Source organism: Gymnoscopelus braueri (genome assembly GCF_963280865.1).
Source record: "Gymnoscopelus braueri genome assembly, chromosome: 1".
In the NCBI taxonomy this organism is placed as follows: Eukaryota; Metazoa; Chordata; class Actinopteri; order Myctophiformes; family Myctophidae; genus Gymnoscopelus; species Gymnoscopelus braueri.
This window is the reverse complement of record NC_137603.1, coordinates 24,771,805-24,793,295: the sequence shown is the minus strand read 5'-3', so window position 1 is coordinate 24,793,295 and position 21,491 is coordinate 24,771,805. Positions and strand designations below refer to the sequence as shown.

Here is a 21,491-nt window from a genome sequence, read left to right as displayed (position 1 = left end):
TGACAGGACACATGCAGAATGCAACTCCAACACAATAGACATGAGAGAAGCAGAGAATGTCAGATACTAGACAGGACCACCAAGCTGCCATGACAATATTTGACCAGGAGTATCTGTAATTTCCTGGGCTTGAGTACTTTAAGTCCACCACTGCTCACCTCCATCAGTATGGGGATCAAACTGAAGAATCATGATCACAACAACATGGAAACACCTGCAGATGCCACAATATTCTACCAAACATCCACTTAGCAGGCATACAATAGTGTTAGACTGAGTGCCTATTTTCACCACAAAAAGAAATGCAGAACTCTTTGTTTAGATAACTGCAGAAATGTAAAGTCAGGGCCAGACTTGGAAACAAGGTGTTGTCTGCATGTTGGGATCCGCAGTAATGGCAAATAACTTTGTTGATTTAAAAGCTTTTTTATATTAAAAACTATTAAAAAAAACATTTTGGCTGACACTCATCATCTGCCTAGGAGTTAAAGAATCTAGGAGGGAAATAATGTCATTTAGGGAATACACTAAAAAAACTCACGCACGCACGCACGTGCACACACACACACACACACACACACACACACACACACACACACACACACACACACACACACACACACCTTAGTATACTTGCCATTTTACCCAGACTTTACCTAACCTTTAAATGCCAATGAAGTTCAATCATTTTTAAATGATGAATTTAATTGGTCCAGGTTGTGCTACTACTTTTATGTCTATGAATGCTCCAGGCAACATTCACTGAACACAAGAAAATCCTCAACTTGTGACAAGACTACTATATATATGATAATAAAAACAGACAATGTTTCGTTCCTTCAGACTGAGTTGGCTTGTTTATTAAAACAAAGCCCAGAATTCTACCGTTTATCTGACAATGAGAACGTAATAGGCACAGCAAAACCATTGTTGGAATTGTGTGATGATCGTGCCAGTGACATTTGAACAAAATCTTCATTCACATGCAGATTTAAATTACACATAAGAATGAACAGAAATATACACAATACAATTCTAATTCAGAGTTTTGAGAGAAGAGCACCATCTAGTGGTGCCAAAGGATAACAACATGGGCAGACATGCGCCACATGAAATGAAACTCACAAAAGGCCTAAAAAAATAAAGCATTTGACATTCCCAAATACTGAACAGTAATTTCTAGTTTTACTGCCAACAGCTGAAAGACACAATAGACAATAGTGTTATATAAAATACTCTTCAATTCTTAAGAGCATTTCATTATGTATGTGGAGTTTCCATAATACTAAACATTTTGTTGAGGTCATCCTCATTGTGCTATATTAAACAAAAAGGACATAAGTTATATTCTTGAGTAATCACATCTGCGTGGGTATTAAAACTAATTCAGATTACAAAAATTAAACGGTCGGAAAAAAACAAAACCCGACAACAGGATAACGTAACAACACTCCATGGGGTACTTCATAGGTGTGTGCATCCTATTGGTTAACGTTACGGTCTAAGATTCCCTTAAATTATAGATGTCTCTTTACGTTTCTAATACAGTAATGCTCACTGTTAATTAAACTCACGGAATGGAAAAACAGGTCTATTTGAGTACATATTTTACTCTCCCTAAATTAACAGAATTTTACTGTGTAGTTATGAAACATAAAGCTACTTCACAAAAGTGACTTCTTATTATCCCAGAAACCTGTTCAAGGATCATAACTTAAAAGTACTGTGGCAGTTACATTTATCGTTCATAGTCATTAGTGGATATTCCCCAAATCCACCATCCACTTTCACCATTTTAGTATAGGACAGAACCTCCAAGTGATCATTACCTGCCAAAAGTTACTGCTGTTCATTCACTACCCTGATCACCACACAATACAGATCTGACCAAAAATGGTCAGGCAAATACTGTCAATAAATATATTTTAATCATGCAAACAAGCACGCTTTCTCCAGAAAACAGACCAAAACAGAAAAGGAATGCCCTTTGACTCCTATGTCATTATATTAAGTAACTAATGTTTCAGTCAACTCATTAAGCCCCATTTATTCTTCATTGTGCGATGGTGTCACTCGCTGAAAATAGCTTATTTACAAGCAATTTTCGGTGAGCAACACCATCATACGACAGAGCATAAATTAAGCATTAGGTGCCCTCTTGTCTGCTTCCATATATACAACACAAAATACCAGGCAATTTGAACCAAACTGCTGTGTCTCTGGTGAATTAAATGAGCGGACAGTCAGACAGGAGGCGACAGCTACAGACAACCATTCTTAATAACAAGCATGAGTCTCCATGAGTCTCCAATAAGTGGACAGGCGTTGCTGTGTGAATGACCAATGCTTGTATGGTTCAGCATGCTCCTCTCCATTTACATTCATGTCTCTACACAGACAATATATGACCTCAAAATTGTAGTGGTTAGTAATGTGTTCATGCTCTAGTGAATATACCACCGACAAGAACATACACAGTAAAAAAAATCATATTAATTTAACTGTGAAAGTTCAAAAACAGACCCAGATCCATTTTCTACACTTTCTTAGTAAAAAAACACTCCAGATTTCACTGTGCATGGTGCAATGTTGCATTATCCAAAGAGGGTCACAAACCTAGCAAACGACACGGCTGTCGACAAATAGTTTTTCAGTGCATCATTAGATTTGAAAATATATATATATCACTTCAGTAAAAAAACAACATAAAAATGTAACAACAAAAAGGAAAAAAGTTAAAATTATGGAATATAACTCACAAAGACTGACATATTTCTTGACCATGTCATTCTGAAACGAGACGCATCTGAGCCAAGGTCAGGTAATCTGGTGAGTGACTAGATTGAAAATGTATTGGATGACACTTGGGATGACGACAGCGTGTGTAGAGGTATATGCTCGGTACATAATCTGGGTCTGTACAGGACGGGTCCGAACGAGAGTGGCCGCGACGCACACACCACTACGCCACGTCTTCTCTCAGCAGGCCGTTCTCTAGTCCCACTTCTCTGCTCGGTGCCCCGTTGGCCGCCAGCAGAGGGGAGTGCACGGGCGTGGCGCCAATTTTGTAGGGCAACGTATCTTTGGTCAACATCTTCCTGGTGGCGGAGGCGAGCCGGTGGTAGTTCTCAGGGTTGTACTCCGATACACGGGGCCGTGTGCACAGAAGCGGCAGGTTGTCCCTGTCGCCCTGGGACAGGAAGAGAGGCGGCCGGCGTTGCCTCTCGCCGTCCTTCAGGGAGTCTGGGAGGGGCTTCCGTTTGCTCTCGGGGAGGAGCATGATGCAGAGCACGGAGAGGACGGCGAACGAGGCGAAGATGACGTGATGGAGGAAGTAGCCCCCGTTGTTCTGGAGCTCCATCAGGGAGGAGGCGGCCATGCCGACGCAGCCTGCCGCCAGCACCAGGCCCAGACAGCCACCTCTGTGTGGAGAGGAAGGTGAGTGAACAAAGTGTCAAGGAGACACAGAAGGCAGGGTTGGCAGAAACAGATGGAGATGGTGGCATAACGAGGCAACATCTCTATCAATGAACTTCAGACTTAATCTTGCTCAGGTAGGTTAATCGAATAATCAAGAAGCAGGTTTAAAACATAAATTAAAGTCTTACTAACCACTTAACCCTGTATTATACTTTGTTATACAATGAGACACTAACTAGTTCCTGTTGAGTCAACCAGCCAGAGCCATTGAGATGGCTCTAAGCCAGCCAACTTGAGCTACGGTAATAGTGAATAGAGATTGTGATTTCCCAATTTGAATCAATACCACACACAGAAAAACAATGAGAGATTTAAAGTAGCTAATATGTCTGCGAACTGCGTTGCTTACTAGCTTGCCATAAAAACTGTAAAATAAAATCATAAGGTTTCATGCCCGTATTTTATTTTCGAAAATGTTCAACGATATCTCAAATTACAGATCTACAAGCTTGCGATGCGTTATGAGCTTGTAGATCAAAAATTGGGGGTGTCTGAGATCAAGTGCAGGACCTAATAAGTAACACAGCAAGGTTGTTGGCCTTCTGTGTCGTGTCGCGTGGGTTTAGGGGTTTGCGTTTGTAAATACGCTGTGAGAATCTGTGCTGCTCAGAGCACTCTGAACTTCTGACCTTGAGTCCCATTGAGATACAAAATCTATTTTATGACGGAGCCCTGTTCAGGGTAGCAGCAATATTCAAAAAATAAAATAAAATGAGTCAAGTGCAGTTACCAGTCCCACTTAGGAGACCATTTGTGTCCACTTTTACGTACTAGTGGCGAGGTGTGGTATTGGCCATCTTGTTGTCTCTAAGGATCTTTGCCTTAGTCGAAAGAAAGGTTCTCAAAGTGGGATCCAGGGACCCTCAGGGTTCCTTGAGGGGATTTCAAATGGACCCTTACAGGTGTGTAACTCTGACAGCGTATACATTTATACACTCTCAGAGTCAAACCTTTGAGAACTACAGTCTAAGTACATCCCTAAGCCCTAACAGACGCACAGGTCCAGGATAGAGCCAACCAGAGCAGCACTTACCGAACCACGGTGGGCATGACCTCACTGGCGAAGAATGCACTGAGCATCGCAAGGGCTTGTGAGGACAGCAGGCCAAGAACAGACAGCACCAACACCAGGCCTCCACGTAGATCTGACACACACACACACACACACACACACACTTGATTTTCTGTACACTCATTCAAATACATTACAATCTGGGTACTTTATATCCAATCCCTTATAACAGATCTGGATTTCTACACTGACTGGGACATTACTGCCTTGCTCTGAATTTGAAAAACAACCCCCAAAATTCCTTACATTTTTTAAATATATAATCTCTGTCTGGGAGCAATAATAGGAGAATACACACTCACATGGTAACTTCACTTACTCCTCATATTATTATGATGCTGCATAAACAGAGAAAAAAAGCATCAGATTGATTAAGACCCCGCTTGATCAGTGATCAGGTCTTAAGCTCCACTTTCTTGAACTAGTTTTAGACAAATGTCTTTCTGACATATGAAGCTCCATGTCTGTATGAAATATGAAGCTCTAATACTGTGTACATTTTGGTGTGTAAGAATGTGCACGTTGTGAGGCAGAAATAATTGGAAGGTATGTGAGAGTGTCAGATTGGGACAAAATCCCAAATATGAGAAAAGTTACAAAGTATCTGAATACTGTAGCCAGCCAAATGTTCCACAAACACTGCTTCAAATCAGAAGAGGCGCGTAAACACAGGAACTTCGAGAATATATGCTTAATTATGGTCACAACATGAGCATAATTTCGACAAGCGAAACCGTAGTGCAACAAAGTATGAATAAGGCTTTAGGATGACAGGGCAAGGTAAGATAAGAGTAGGATAGAGTAATGGCAAGGTAGGATAGAGTAGCAAGATGATGTCACCTACACTGAGTCAGGGCCAACAGTACCAGTGATGCGAGACCAGTGATGATGGCGGAGAGCAGCAGGATGCCACGACGGCCTAAACGGTTGACGGTGAAGCAGAGGAAGATGCAGGCCAGCGCTCCAGTCAGCACCCGGAGGAAGTAGCTGAAATAGAACTTCCTGGAGTAGCTGTGTAGGTTTCTGGTGAAGCAGTACTGGATGCCCGTTCCAATGAACCTGGGGGGGCAGACAAACGAGGAATCAGTTAGCACGGGTGACTCAACTTTTCAGTCGCAAATAGATGTGGGAGTAGCCCACACAGTCACCTTGATCCCCACCCCAGCGAGCCACGTACATGTGAAAATTGGGCCCATGTCAGCACTCACCCAGTAACGTTCCCACAAGGTATAATATAACTAATATAATGGGTCTAATTCAGTTCGGTGAAGATATAATGGGATGGTGTGCCATTCAGCAAACTGGGGGGCACCGGGGTGGGTGCGGTCATGCTCAGGGACACCTCAACACTGCCGGGATCAACCTGCGACCTTCTGCTTCCCAGGCGGGCTCTCTACCCATTCAGCTATAGGCGCTTACATGTCTATATCCAGTGTACAGACGGGTTTCCTCGGCCACGACCCCCGTTTCTGCTCTCGGACCGCCTTGGGAACCTGTTTCCTGTTTACGTGCGATACCTATTCACTGGTTTCAACATGATAGTGTGTGTGTGTGTGTGTATTTTTTTCTATAATTACTGCTTTTAACTAAATATAATGCAAGTATAGCTGGGCAATTAACAGAAAATATCTCAAAACAAACAAAACAAATGTTTGACCCAATAACCGACTTAATCTTGCTCATGTAGGTTAATCGATTAATCAAGAAGCAGGTTTTTTTATGATAATAAAAAAATATATACAGTATATATCAACCAATCGACATGAAAAAAGTTGTGTTTCTAAAATAATTGACTAACTCGATTAGTCTAATTTACAATTTAGGCATTTAGCAGACGCCCTTAATTAATCCAGAGCGATTTACAGTAAGCGAGGTAAACACAAGGAGGTAATGCATCAAATGCATAGAAATAGTAATCTAGGATCATAGGTAAACCAAGAACCTGGCATCAGTCTAACAGTATAATATCAAAAAATAAATAACCTGTACATTGAAACTGTACAAACTATACGATGCCAGGTCAACAAATGAACCTGGCATTTGTCTACATAACATGCCATCTAAATGACATTTTAACCTTTGCATAAGCCTGCATGGTTGTCAAGGCTAGGGCAAGTGCTACGGCAGGTGCTATGGGATAAGGTGGAGTCTGAAGAGGTGAGTCTTCAGATTACGGCGAAAGATCGGGAGTGAGTCTGCAGCTATAACACATTGAGTGCCAGGGTTTTTTTTTAAACAGGGTACAGTCAGTGCCTGGATTTTTTACCATTTTTGAACCATTTTCAAGTAGTCACAAAATATTTTCAGTGATCACCGTCCTCACGGTGATCCCCTCATTACACACATAGAGGTCTCGTACAATCGGGGGATTTTTTTTTAAAACATTCGGTAATCCGTTCCATAGTTGCAGCCAGTTGAAAATAGTCAAAATAGTCCAAAAAAAAGTACACAGGAGCCGAGATACAGGCTTTTGAAGTCATAAGTTAACCAGGACGTGGATTAAAGTCTAAATCTTTTTTTTATTTATTTTTTATTTTTTCCAAAAATGGTTATAACCGTTTTTGGCACACCTTGTTTGGATTATGAAAAACGGCCGGGACCGTTTTTGGCACTCAATGTGTTAACTGCAATGGGGAGTTCGTTCCACAGTTTGGGAGCCAGAAGGGAGAAGAGTCTGGGACATGTGGAGCGTTGTCCCGGATATTTTAGGGAAGGTTCTAAATGAAGGGTTTAGTGTTTAGAATCTAAACATTAAACCCTGTATTATGCCATGTTGATTGGCAATTTTCACCATAAAAACAAACAAACAATCGTTCATTAATTGTAATCGAGGCAAAAGTTTGAAATGATCGTGATATTGATTTGAAGTCACATTGCCCAGCCCTAAATGCAAGTCAAATGGGAACATTGAGTGCAAAAAAAAAACGGTCTATAGCAACTCACATTGTGAAGCTGAGGATGAGGCAGTTCTTCCAGATGACACGGGTCTGACGCAGTTCCAGGACAGAGTGGTACTCTGGCTGGCAGTCCTCTCCATACGCCACGTCCATCTCTGTAGGAACAAACAGGTCCACAGACAACTTTAATGATGACAACACATGTTCACACTAATATACTACTCACCCATCCGAATCAGGTTGACCTTGGAATGGCGCAAAACCCCATTCCAACAGATTACCACTAATATCATTTCAGGCCATAATTTGGTGTACTTCTGCTACATTTACTCATTAAGACCGGGAACGCATGTAAAAAAATAGCAGATATACAAGCTCATAGCACGGCACCGAGTGCCGCGCAACGAGCTTGTAGATCTGCTATTTTTAGAAAAAAAATTAAAATGTGTGCAAATCTGTGCATACACATTCTTTTAAAGTGAACATTTTTTACTGAAATCTTTGCTTCTGGGGGGGGTCCCTGGAACAAAATATTTTGAGATGAGTGGGTCCGCGGCCAAATACATATTTTGGGGGTCCTTGAGTTGACAATCATGAAAAAGTTTGAGAACCACTGATAAAGCAACATACGTTTTTTTAGAAAACTGTTGGGATTTAGAAGACATTTGTAGAATGGGCTTCATGTCTTAATGGGTTAATAAGGGAAGACAGTGGAGGCTGACTACAGGGGTCAAACTAAAAACCCCAAATCACATTCTTAGACACCAATGTTTGTATAACTGTTGCTGCTAGTAGATCATGATATGTCATTATAAGTTTATAATTAATGCAGCAATCAAGCTATAATACATGCCAGTGAGCACTATACCATGTGATATTTGTGTGCTGCAGTCTTTTAGTGCTGCAGCTCAGTGGTATTTGTATAGCACGACATTGAGCGTATTATCTGGGAATAACCCGAGTCATCTACCCAGTAATGGCTAAAAACAACTAGGTCTTGCTTGCATCAAAAGGTGGGAATATTTGATTTCTTTCTTCTTTGATCTGTAAGTTGCACTTTTAATTGTGAATTGTTAATAAAATGTGTTTGTATTCTGTGAAGCACTTTGAATTGCCCTGTGTGTGAAGGGTGCTATAACCTGTATTATGTTTGAGTTATTTGTATTTGTCTGATATTATGGTTATTAATGCTAGTATCTATAGTTTAGTTTGTGAAATAGGATGCTCTGCTGCCAGTAGAATTGTCCATGTTTGCGATTGATCATACGCTGCTAACACAAACGTGTTGATCACAACCTTTGCGTGGCGGCTTAATGTGATTGTGGTCGTTAGGGTTAGTGAAGCCAAATAATAAAAAGATATCCTGGGTATGTTGAATTTGCTTCGTAGTACAGGCAGTTGTTGCTACTGTAGGTTACAGCAGGTAAGGTTGCGTTTGGAGAAGTATATGGAGAGATATTGGCATTCATTAGAATGCCTCTCAGCAATTCGAAGATGGAAACTGTGCAATTTATGTATGCTATTATCCGTATCCGTGTCCGCATGTGTGTGTGTGTGTGTGTGTGTGTGTGTGTGTGTGTGTGTGTGTGTGTGTGTGTGTGTACGTACCTGATAGCAGAGTTTCACCAGGGCAGATCTCATCCGTCAGACATACTCCATTCCTAGTTGAGAAATCCTGAAGGCTCCTCTTAGCTTCCTGGATCTGGGATGTTGCCAGCAGCCAGCGAGGAGACTCTGGGTACACTGATGCACAGCTGAGGAGCACATCATAATGTCAGTAACACACACACATACTCACGTTCCACAATTTGTATTTATGATTACTTACTTTAATCATAAATACTTAGTAAAGCCTACAGTACATGGTAAAAAAACATCACAATAACTCAGGAAGAGACTAGCAGAACATTGTAGCACAATTTGGTGTGAAATTTACCCTGTTGCCGTCCATTTTGTAGAAGCCAATCACCCTATAATTAGATCCTAGGGCTTCAGGATATAACAGAGAATATTTCTGCTAAATACTGTGCTTCTCCTACGTTCTGCAATACATTAGAACAGCTAATTCTATACAATGTCTCTCTGTGTTCACAAATGATCACAACAACTGGAGAGAGGGCATGCTAAAGGTTAGAATTTGCTCAGTTTTGAATACAATGAAAGATTTCCTGACGTTTTAACATTTTTAGGCCCGAGTTTGAGCACAACACTAGAATACATTGTTTGTGAGGCTGTCCTCTATTAAAAGTATGCAGCCCTCTTGCGATATGACTACAGTGTTAGTGTGATATATGTGTGATGTATTGTGAAGCCGTACCCTGCACATTCCAAACATGGCACCCAGACTGACTCACCACCAATAGGAAAGCAGGAAGAGCAGAGGCAGTGTGGCCACAGCCTGGAGAATGGGCCAATCACGACACATCACGGCAAAGCCCGGCAACAGCAGCTCTGCACTCACAGCAAAGAAGCCACTGACCATGGCAACCATTAGGCGATGAGGAGGGTCACAAAGCTCCAACCCTGACAGCAGGAGGAGGACATGAGAGAGAGAATGCGAGAGAAAGGTGGAGAGAATGACACTTAATGTGAGCCAATGCACAGCCATATTCTGTAAACAGTCCAAAACCAATGGGACATTTAATAGCCATTGACTTAAAAAAAATATATATATAGCAGATATACAAGTGCATAGCACAGCACTGAGTGTAGATCTGCTATTTTAGAAACATTTTGAAAATGTGTGCAAATCTGTGAATTCATGTATTATTTTAAAGCGAACGTTTTAACTCAAATCTTTGCTTCTGGGGGGTCCCTGGAACAAAATATTTTGAGATGGGGGGTCCGCGGCCAATTACATATCATTTTGGGGGTCCTTGACAATCATGAAAAAGTTTGAGAGCCACGGATAAAGCAACATACGTTTTTTTAGAAAAATGTTAGAAGACATTTGTAGAATCGGCTTCATGTCTTAATGGGTTAAGGGAAGACAGTTGAGGCTGACTACAGGGGTCAAACTAAAAACCCCAAATCACATTCTTAGACACCGATGTTGTATAACTGTTGCTGCTAGTAGATCATGATATGTCATTATAAGTTTATACATATACTGTGAGCCAATGCACAGCCATATTCTGTAAACAATCCAAAACCAATGGGACAGTTGTATGATCAGCATATGGCTTATTAGTTGATCAACACATCAATGCAAAACTACTGTAATGAGGCTGTATAATAAGGTATGCATTATGTCATGCTGTCTGTAAATAAGACCACCAGAGGGTGCTGAAAGTGCCAAAACAAACTTTCCAGATGCCCCAAATGAAATGAGAACCTCTCGGTTGGAGAACCGGAAACAAGCTACAGTACCAGTATTTCAAAAAACTACTATGATGGTCTGATTAGGCTACGCAAGACTAAGTTTGTTCACTGTAACTCTCTAACCCTTGCTCACTGTGGTCAAGTATGGGATTGTGTCCAACAGAGTTAGGCTATATAATACCGCATGTTTGAGATGCGGTGTGAAATGCCTAGGAACTTCCACCTCATGTCCCCCAAGTGTTCTCCTTTTTTGTTTTCCCTTGATGTGGTTATGTTTATTATTATTATTATCACTGCTGCGAGGAAATCAGAACAAAAGAACTTTACTCTTCTGTACTCATACACAAGATGTAACAAATAAAGAGACCTTGAACCTTGAAAAGAGGTACGGAGGAAAGCAGATAGGTCACTTCCTGCTCACTTCCCTGCCCTCTGTCCTGCTATTGTTTCTGTCCCCCTATGGAGAGGCTGTGGGGAAGGGAATTGGGAAATGTTCCTCCCAGTCCCAAGTCCTTACACCCAGGCAGCACCGCATCATTCTTACCCCACAGAACAAAATCTGGTCTCAATAACTCCTGACCTCACAGGAATGTGGAGAATGTACATACATATCAGAAACAGATAGGGAACTCCCTAACAGAGCAGTACCTAGTACTAGCTTGTTCCACACATCATGTACAACTTCAGAAGATTCCTTTCAATATACACGTAACTGAATGGATTGTTCCGAATGCTTCAGCTTCACACCGATCAGCAGTGGAGATGGATGCCATTCCCCTCTAACCAGTGGTGTGTTCTAGATTTTTTTGGAGGGTATACTATAACAATTCCCCCCCTAGTTCCTCCCACACGCACCGCACGCACGCGCGTATAATTAATTAATGTTAAAAAAAATGCCCACACAAACTCGGCCAGGCCCACTCAGGCCCAGTTTCACAGTAACACACTGAGTAGGCTACACTTACAATATGCTTTGTACTGATTTTCTACTGTTTCTAATGTTAATCACCCTGTAACTCAACCACTTCGGAGCTGCTTTTAGCCTTGGATGCAATTCTTTTTTATTTATTTTTATTACCATAGAAGTGCAAGGATTGTTATAAATAAATGCTGGTTAGGCTTATCAGATATAATAGCAGTGTTAACAGCAAGCATTCCTGTATCTATTACAGAATAGTATTAACTTGGCATTGAAGACACAAACTGTATTGAAGATTCAAGATTTTGCTGTGCTATGACGCGCAATTTGAATACTAATGAAGTACTCAATTCAGTGACCTACGTTCAATGAAGTGAATGGCAGGTCGTTGAAATGTGTGAATTCCTTCGCCAGTAGCCATTAATTATCACCTCAAGAACAATAGCCAAACACATGATAAGCCTTCACCTCAGAGTTAGACTAGTCAGACGGTCAGACCACATTCTTGCTGTTTGTATTGCTGCGCCCCCCAGCCAGCCACTCATGGGTGCAGCGTATCAGATGCGTATCAACGTATCAGATACCGTTTTGAACTGTTTTTGAATGTATACGGTGGTGACGGAAAAAATCTGCAGGCCATACTACGTATACAGCGTACCACGGTAGAACACATCACTGCCTCTAACCGCCTTCACCACCATCTCTCCTTCACAGCAAAATCCTGACTACTAAATATCAACACTAAGCATTTTACTGTGCCTTTTACAATCCCTGACATTTCATTGCATAATTAGTTAAATGTTCATTAACTTCATTGTATTATGTAAGTTTATTATATATACAATGAAATAACTTTTTTTTTCATCTATCAGAAAGTTGGGGGGTACTTTTCTATTTATTTTCTTGCATGTAAGTTAGATGTTCTCAAATAGAAACTTTAATCAAAATCTGAAAGTTTTTCAAATTGGTTTCAAGATAGTAAATAGTAGTCTAGATTCTTCCAAAAATCGGGATCAGACCCATTAATCTGGCATCGGTCAGGGTCTATCATCACACAGATGCAGTGCAGCACTTTGGCCATAACAAAACAACTGTTCCTGAATGCAGGTCAGGCTTTAGTCATCTTAATACACTGGCATCATATCCACAATGGCAGATCAGACTCATATCTAACCCACGTACAGTCATGCTCATCCCGTGAGTGTGTCACTCTAAGGAAATTAGTTGGGCAATGGTGTTCCACGTGATGTTAAAAAATTCAAATAAATGACATAATCAGTCATATCTCGGGTCGAGGACGGAGTGACATAGAACAAGAGCTGTCGGTGCGATGTAGCTGTTTTATGTCCATTTGGATATTACAGTATGTTCACTGTTGTACGTTGTGATGTGAAAACACACCTCATCATGAAGATAACAGACCAATCCCCCAGAGACTGCTATCAACATGAGCTAAAATACATTAACTGTGGCTTGAGGTATTGTGCATTTATAGTTTCTGGCTTCTTTAAATATGTTTCTGGCTCAAAGCAGTGAGCTTCCCACCCTCTCACAAACACCTCTCAGTGATTATGGGTGACTTGCTGTACTGAATTACACTTTAAGGATGCCTCATCATGACCTGTTGAAGACATTACTGGTAGAGGAATGGTTCCAGTTACAACTGTTATGATGTCCTTAAATAAACACAAGATAGGACAGGGCGGAATTTGTTTTTCTTAGGGCAAATTGGGACATTTCCTAAGACAGATATGATGGCGAGGTACAATGAGATGTGACAAAGGGGGGACTTCATACCTAGGATTATATATTGTGATATATGACCCTAGATTTGTCCTTTTTCATCAAAAGGCACCACAACACTTGTATTGTCAGAGTTATTATTTGTTTTGCTAGAATAGCTTAGAGTGAGCAGTGCTTTACAGCAGTGCGTCTGGAGAATCTATTCAACCAATCTAGCAAATATACCTTGTTTCATCCTAGAATAGAAATCACATGGCCACCTTAACAATGTTAACATTCTCAGGCGTAAATGGTCAAACACGCGCACGCACGCACACACACACACACACACGCACACACACACACACACGCACGCACACACACACGGCAAAACACTTTGTTCCAGTTCACACAAGATTTAAATATATCTCCAATGAATAGAATACACAGAAGTTCTTCTGAGTAGTCTTCTGTATACTCAATTCTGTAACAGACATGAGCCTCTGAAAGTGTGCCAAAGGCTCAATAGAAAAGAATATGCACATCCCAAACCTCAGTCGATGGACAAGAACATGTTACGCATAAAACAATGTCGTTCTATCAATCAAAATGCAAGGGAGACGTGTCTTTTTTTCCCCACAGAGGTGAACATAAAGTGCTATCAATAGAGCGGTTGTTTGAAAATAGTAATAATACTAAGTAGTGTTAAATTTGACAGCAAATTCTGATTTAGTCTTATTCTTTTGAATAACACATTTAGTTTTAGTCCTATTCGAGTCCTCTGAAATTGTTTAGTCTTAGTCGACTAAATTAGTCGTTTAGTCTTGGTCAACAAAATGAACACTGGATCGAACAGGATTTTTCTCCATATCTCATAAGACACATGAGGCTGTGTTGCTTCTTGTTGCCATTCACTTCACAATTTGTCACAAGAGTTCCACCCGTCGCTCGCTTTTCTGACCCAGCTGCTCCGATTTAACAGGGCACTTCCTGATTTATACTATAGTGCATCATGTCGCGCACTGGAAATAGCCCACCTTCAAGCTCTGCTATTTTCGATGCAACCAAGTATAACATTTGAGGGCGCTCAGGTGGCTCAGGGGTAAAGTACCGGTCCGGCCACTGCAGAGTCTAGGGGTTCAAATCCCCCCACGGTGCACGCAACACCAATGGCCCGTGTTCAGGGGAGGGGAGTAAGGCGGGAGGGTGATATTTCTCACTGCACGTAGCCTACTTCTACAGGCTGGGGGCGGCAACTTTCAGCAGGGGGGAGTTGAATAAGAGGAGTAGGATGGAGATGTTGCCTTCTCCCGGTGGGGGCTCCTCACTGGCAGGTGAGTGAAATAGCAGTGGCAATACATAAATGTGTGGGGAGGGTTCATTGGCATAATAACTACATTAAATGGATAATTAACCCCAAAATGACTTTTTTTTCTATCGATTAGTGACCCCATGGAGACTTGAATTCATGGATATTTTTTTGTTTTTGTCACATTCCTAAGCCAAAAATTTGATGACTGGCAGCGGTTCCGGTAGGAGACACAAAGAGTCTCTTTTGTATCTCCTACCGGAACCACTGACTACCGGTCCGCTGGTCATCAAATTATTGTTTGATATAAAAAATATCCATGAATTCAAGTCTCCATGGGGTGACTAATCGATAGAAAAAAAGTATTTTTTTTGGGTGAACTATCCCTTTAAAATAATTGGATACTCAAAAATGGGATTATATTAAATACAATTTCTCTTACTGGAAATGTATGAAGAGATGAAGATCCCGGCCAGCATGGCACCCTGAGCGAGACGCAGCAGGAGAAACACCACAGGACTGTTGGACAGGCACACCGCCACTCCGAGCAGACTGGACAGACTGACAGACAGGAGGAAACCTCTGCGACGACCCAACCTTAAGACACAAGTACAAGTTAGGGATGATTCAGAAGTCACATGAAGTGTGCAACTGGTCATCGTAACCTAGATTGGCAATATATACAGGTTACATTTGTGCGCTCTCAGAGTTAAATGAACACTCAGGATTGTACAGAGTAGAGTCATCATCTCTATCCCATATACTATAGAGACAGACATAACTCATACACAGTCATTATTTACCAGTCACACAGCGTGCCTAGGAGGATGTATCCTAGAATCCACCCTGTCATAAAGCAGACATGTTGCAAAGGGATCTTCCAGTAGTCGGTGCAAACTAGGTTCCACTGAAAGAAAGAAAGAAAGAAAGACAGAAAGAAAGAAAGAGAGAGAGAGAAAGAGAGAGAGAGGCAGTTGAATTAATTTGATGCTGAGGGATTTGAACCACTGCATCTGTGTAATTTTTGACTTTACAACATTAAAATAAATGAATTAAATGAATCTTCAACTGTACAGTGTTGCATAAGCATTCATTATAATCAGACTACATAACTTTCTGAGAATTGTGCACCACACACACACACACACCCACACTTTTGCGACTCAAGGAGGAATGTAGATCATGTCCCTCCTGATTGAATTAGAGTGTCTGCTGACAGTATTATTACATTAGAACAAACCTGTGTCTTAACAAAAGTGCACAAACGGCAGCACTATGACGTATAGTGACATACCAAACCCTGTTCCACTTCCCTCTTCCTTCTTCTCTTGCAGGTTTTTTCTTGCCCACCAATCCCTCACACCAGGTTCAAAGGGCTATGGCGTCATCATCTTGTGTGAACTCATGAAAACATACCATCTATTTGCTTGCACGCCTGGGCACTGGTTCTTGCTTTTGAGCATCAAATTAGGGCCAGACCGATCGATCAGTCGGGCCGATAAACAGTATAGGCATTATTGTTATTATACTTTTTTGAGATATCAGTATCGGCAATTATGCAGCTAATGTGTTCCAATTAGCCTGGCGTCCCTAATCTGGACATGTCATCATTATAGGTGACTTTTTTTTAAAAACATTGCCGATCTACAAGCTCACAACACGTCACAAAATAAAATTCAACTTTTATTTTTATTTTGTATCTATCAAAAAAGTTATTTCTGTTCATTTGTATTGCTTTTTTTGCTTACAGGTTAAATGTTAAAATCAAATCTAAGTTGTTTTGTGTTTTCAGATTGATTAGAAAAAGAAAATGTTACACTTTTTGACAAAATATCGGTCAAAACACCGGTAATCAGTGGTCTAGGACCAGTGGTGTGTTCTAGACTTTTTTGGAGGGTATACTATAACAATTCCCCCCTAGTTCCTCCCACACGCACGCGTGTATTATTGATTAATGTAAAAAAAAAACGTGCGCTCCACAAACTCGACCATGCCCACTCAGGCCCAGTTTCACAGTAACACACTGAGTAGGCTACACTTACAATATGCTTTGTACTGATTTTCTACTGTTTCTAATGTTAATCACCCTGTAACTCAACCACTTCGGAGCTGCTTTTAGCCTTGGATGCATTTATTTTGTATTTATTTTTATTACCATAGAAGTGCAAGGATTGTTATAAATAAATGCTGGTTAGGCTTATCAGATATAATAGCAGTGTTAACAGCGAGCATTCCTGTATCTATTACAGAATATTAACTTGGCATTGAAGACACAAACTGTATTGAAGATTCAAGATTTTGCTGTGCTATGACGCGCAATTTGAATACTAATGAAGTACTCAATTCAGTGACCTACGTTCAATGAAGTGAATGGCAGGTCGTTGAAATGTGTGAATTCCTTCGCCAGTAGCCATTAATTATCACCTCAAGAACAATAGCCACGCACATGATAAGCCTTCACCTCAGAGTTAGACTAGTCAGACGGTCAGACCACATTCTTGCTGTTTGTATTGCTGCGCCCCCCAGCCAGCCACTCCTGGGTGCAGCGTATCAGATGCGTATCAACGTATCAGATACGCCGTTTCGAATGTTTTTGAATGTATACGGTGGCGACGAAAAAAATCTGCAGGCCATACTACGTATACAGCGTACCACGGTAGAACACATCACTGTCTAGGACCCCTAGAATTTGTATTGGACCTGAAAAGCTGGCATCAGTTGTGCTCTAATCAGGCAAGTGCCTCATGTCTGTACTGTATTCCATTACATTTTTCCTTGTACAGTACAGTGTACATGCACACATACGTCATGGAGAAGGGAAACCATTACTGGTGGAAGGACATGATCACAGGAAGTGGGTGGGCATTGGACTTCCTAGCATCACAACACATGGGCACAAACACTCAATTATTCCTATATTCATTTCCTTAAGGCCCTAACCAGTTGAGGGAAGGTAGAAGGGCCCTTTCCCGAAGACAAATGACCATACTGCTAGCTCATCAGTATTGAGATACTAATTATTTAATTTCATCCACACTATCCATGGCAATTGTGTCCATGTTATGAAACCTTCTGCAGTGCAATAAAAATGTATTGAGTTTTAAAATCTGCCTTTGTATTAAATCTTGCCATTGCTGTTTGAACAGCTGTATTACATGGGAATATCTAGTAGCAGTTGTTTGCTCTGAGATGTGTTTTTTTTTTGCTACCAAGATCCGTTGTCAGTGTTTGCTGAGTGGGATGGATCCTGATTCCTAACTGGCATAAGAGTCTGTTGAACAATAGGGTAAGTAAAATATAAACAAGAGTAAGCTTTACATACACAATCACACTACGGTACGGAGTGGCACCAGACTAACAACATCTTCTTCTGGGGCTCGTTTGGTCAAGGTATCCCTTGTGGTAGTCAATCCAAGGTTTATCAATACATTCTGACAATTTCAGGACTGAGTCCAGGACTGAAATGAGACCACAAAGATCTCATCGGTAGATCCAGAAAACTAGGCAACAAAACAAAAGCTTTACAAAACATTTGATAAAGCTTTACTGTGTCTACTTGTTACTAAAGACCTTGGTAAATGGAGCAGCAGATTACAGAGTGGGGGAAAACAACTAAAAGCTTTAGGCATCAACAAGGCAGGGAAGTTTGGGCTGTTTAACCTGAGCAAATATTGAATGAACGTTACAGACTGCCAACTTCATTATCACATATAGGCTCCAACAGTTTACAATTTAGGCATTTAGCAGACGCTCTTATCCAGAGTGAGAGATCAGAGCAACAACAGCGGGTGAACTAGATTAAATTCTACAGAACCATAACTGGTATATGACTTTTCAGCGTTCAGTAAACGCGTTTTACATAATAATGTGTTGACAACACCTGGGAAAGGGCTCACAAGAAGGTGGTTTTGTTTTGTTGACGATTACACACAGTGGTGTAAAGAAACTAAGTACATTTACTCAAGTACTGTACTTATGTGGTATGGTAAGGTATTTTGAGGTACTTTCTTCAGTATTGACATTTTTCAATACTTTTTACTTCTACTCCACTACATCTCAGAGGAAAATATTGTACTTTTACTCCACTACAATTATATGAAATCTTTAGTTACTAGTTACTTTGTAGATTTTGATTATTATTACAAAACATACATTAGCCACTTCAGCCCTACATATATTTTTGGTCATTTGAAAATAGTCGATCTACAAGCTCGCGACACATCGTGAGCTTGTAGATCGGCTATTTTCAAAAGATTTTTATACATTTGAAAACTAGTGAAATGGGACATTCTGCATAAATAGTACTTTCTACTTTTGGTACTTTAAGTACATTTTGATACCAATACTTTTGTACTTTTACTCAAGTAATTGTTGAATTCTGTACTTTTACTTGTAAGAGTACAGTAGGAAAAGTACTCAAATGTTTTACTTAAGTAAAAAAATGTAGTACTTTTCCTACCACTGGACAAGACCAGAGAAAGGGCTATTAAACATGAAGCTGGATTTGTTTTGGTGAAGATTAAACAGAGCTAACTCAGAAGCCAATGTGTTTGTTTATCATCAGTGTGTGACTGATGACAATACTTTAACCGTGAGTGTGTTGAAACCTCAGCCACGTCCAAACAACCATCAATTCCAGACGTATACGTTTAGCAGTGGTGTAAAGTAACGAAGTACATTTACTCAAGTACTGTACTTAAGTACAATTTTGAGGTATTTTTTACTTTACTGGACTATTTCCAATTTTCAGTACTTTTACTTCTACTCCACTACATCTCAGAGGCAAATATTGTACTTTTACTCCACTACAATTATATGAAAACGTTAGTTACTAGTTACTTTGTAGATTTTGATTATTATTACAAAACATACATTAACCACTTCAGCCCTATATATTTCAGCCATTTGAAAATAGCCGATCTACAAGCTCACAACACCATTTTCAAAATATTTTGTATACATTTGAAAACGTGTGAAACGGGACATTCTGCACAGTGAGTACCTTCTACTTTTGGTACTTTAAGTACATTTTGATGCAAATACTTTTGTACTTTTTAAACTCAAGTACATTTTGAATTCTGGACTGGAAATGTAAGTAGGCCTACTTCTTCCCATCCCATCCCTGTTGAAACTTCAGCCACGTCCAAACAACCATCAATCCCAGACACACACACACACACACACACACACACACACACACACACACACACACACGTTTAGTTTTGCTCCATTCTTTACCTCTGTCACATAGTTGCTCTGCAGTCCAGCTGTGTGGCTGTACTCCCATCCTTTAGTGCAGGACACCCTCTCTTTAGGGACGTTTTCAGAGAGATCGGACGCGTTGGTCGAGTACTTGAACAGTTCACAGTGGCTCAGGCCGGTGCCGTTGACCCACGGTATGGTCAGGTTCAGATACGCCTGTCTGGTCAGGTTGCTGAGGAGGAAGGCGGACGGCAGAAGCTGCGGGTCGGGTCGGCAGTGGTAGGAGTCTGGCATCAGGGTGTAGAAGACGTCGCAGAACAGATTCAGCATCACCGCGAAGTTGGGAAACCAGCTGAATATGACCAGGATCCTGTTGTATCGTCCATAACCACCCGCCTGAGGGTAGATCTTCGTCTCATAGTCCATGGTATTGAAGTGACTGAGTTGTTGTTGGTGTTGCTGCTCACAGCAGCTGGTTGGACTCTCTCTGGCTGAGTGAGATGCGCCACACAGGCAGTGTTGCCAGGTTTTGCGAGAGAAACAAGCAACCAGGTCTAGGAAAACAAGCCCAGAAGAAGCAACTTATTAGGCCACATGAGCACTCTAACCATTTCACATTTCATTTTTTTTTTTTTTTTACATTTTAACAACACAAATATGTTTTCATGAAACTATTTGAGAACCACTGGTTTAAATAATAATCTTAGAAAATCGGAAGCAAGCCTAAATAAGCAAGTACACTTTAGAAACAGTTTACTACCAATTTTTACAAGCAACTTTACAGAAAAAGAAGCCGCTTATAATAAGCCGACATGGCAACGCTGGCCACAGGGCGCAGCAGGTAAAGCTAAAGTGGGCGGAGACACATTCAGGACATGATCTGACCCTTTCATCCTGATCCCTCCCAGTCTGGGGTTCCCTGAGTGCTGCTGGAAAAAGTAGCCTAAAAGTATCAATACTGTAGAAATACTCTCTTACAAGTAAAAGTCTGGTGTTCAAAATGTACAATGTACAAAAGTATTGGCATCAAAAGGTATCGTACTTAAAAGTACCATAAGTAGGCCTGAGCTGCGGCGTGGCGGTCCAGGCACCCTAGGCTGCAAGTTTTCAAATAATTGTAGTGGAGTAAAAAATAACATTTGCCTCTGAGATGTAGCCTGACAGCGTGTCGCGGGTTCGAAACCCGTTCCCGACGACCTTTGCTGCGTGTCGGTCACTCCCCATCCATCTCTCTCCCCATTCCTGTCAGTCTACAACTGTCCTATCAATAAAGGCTTAAAAAGCTCCAAAATAAATCTAAAAAGACAAAAAAAAAGTACCAGAAGTACAAAATACTAATTTATCTAAAAAAAAATAAAGTACCAAAAGTGGAAAGTACTCATACAGAATGTCCCATTTCACAAGTTAAAAAAAAAATCTTTTGAAAATAGCAGATCTATAAGCTCACAATGCGTCGTGTCACAACGCATTGTGAGCTTGTAGATCTGCTATTTACAAATGGACAAAATGTATACAGGACTGAAGTGGGTAATGTATGTTTTGTAATAAACAAAATCTACAACAAAGAGC

At 40.8% G+C, this 21,491-nt stretch overlaps 1 protein-coding gene across 1 annotated transcript; it reads right to left on the bottom strand.

The window, feature by feature from the left end:
* Nucleotides 1-624: 624 nt before the first annotated feature.
* On the bottom strand, nt 625-20,361 carry slc22a31 (solute carrier family 22 member 31). The gene is made up of 9 exons (XM_080417731.1): nt 19,959-20,361; nt 15,524-15,627; nt 15,163-15,317; nt 9,804-9,972; nt 9,058-9,203; nt 7,496-7,604; nt 5,397-5,611; nt 4,514-4,625; nt 625-3,422 (listed from the first exon to the last, which is right to left on the bottom strand). The coding sequence occupies exons 1-9, from the start codon at nt 20,346-20,348 to the stop codon at nt 2,963-2,965; spliced, it is 1,860 nt and encodes a 619-aa protein (XP_080273857.1). The 5' UTR covers nt 20,349-20,361; the 3' UTR covers nt 625-2,962.
* Nucleotides 20,362-21,491: the final 1,130 nt, after the last annotated feature.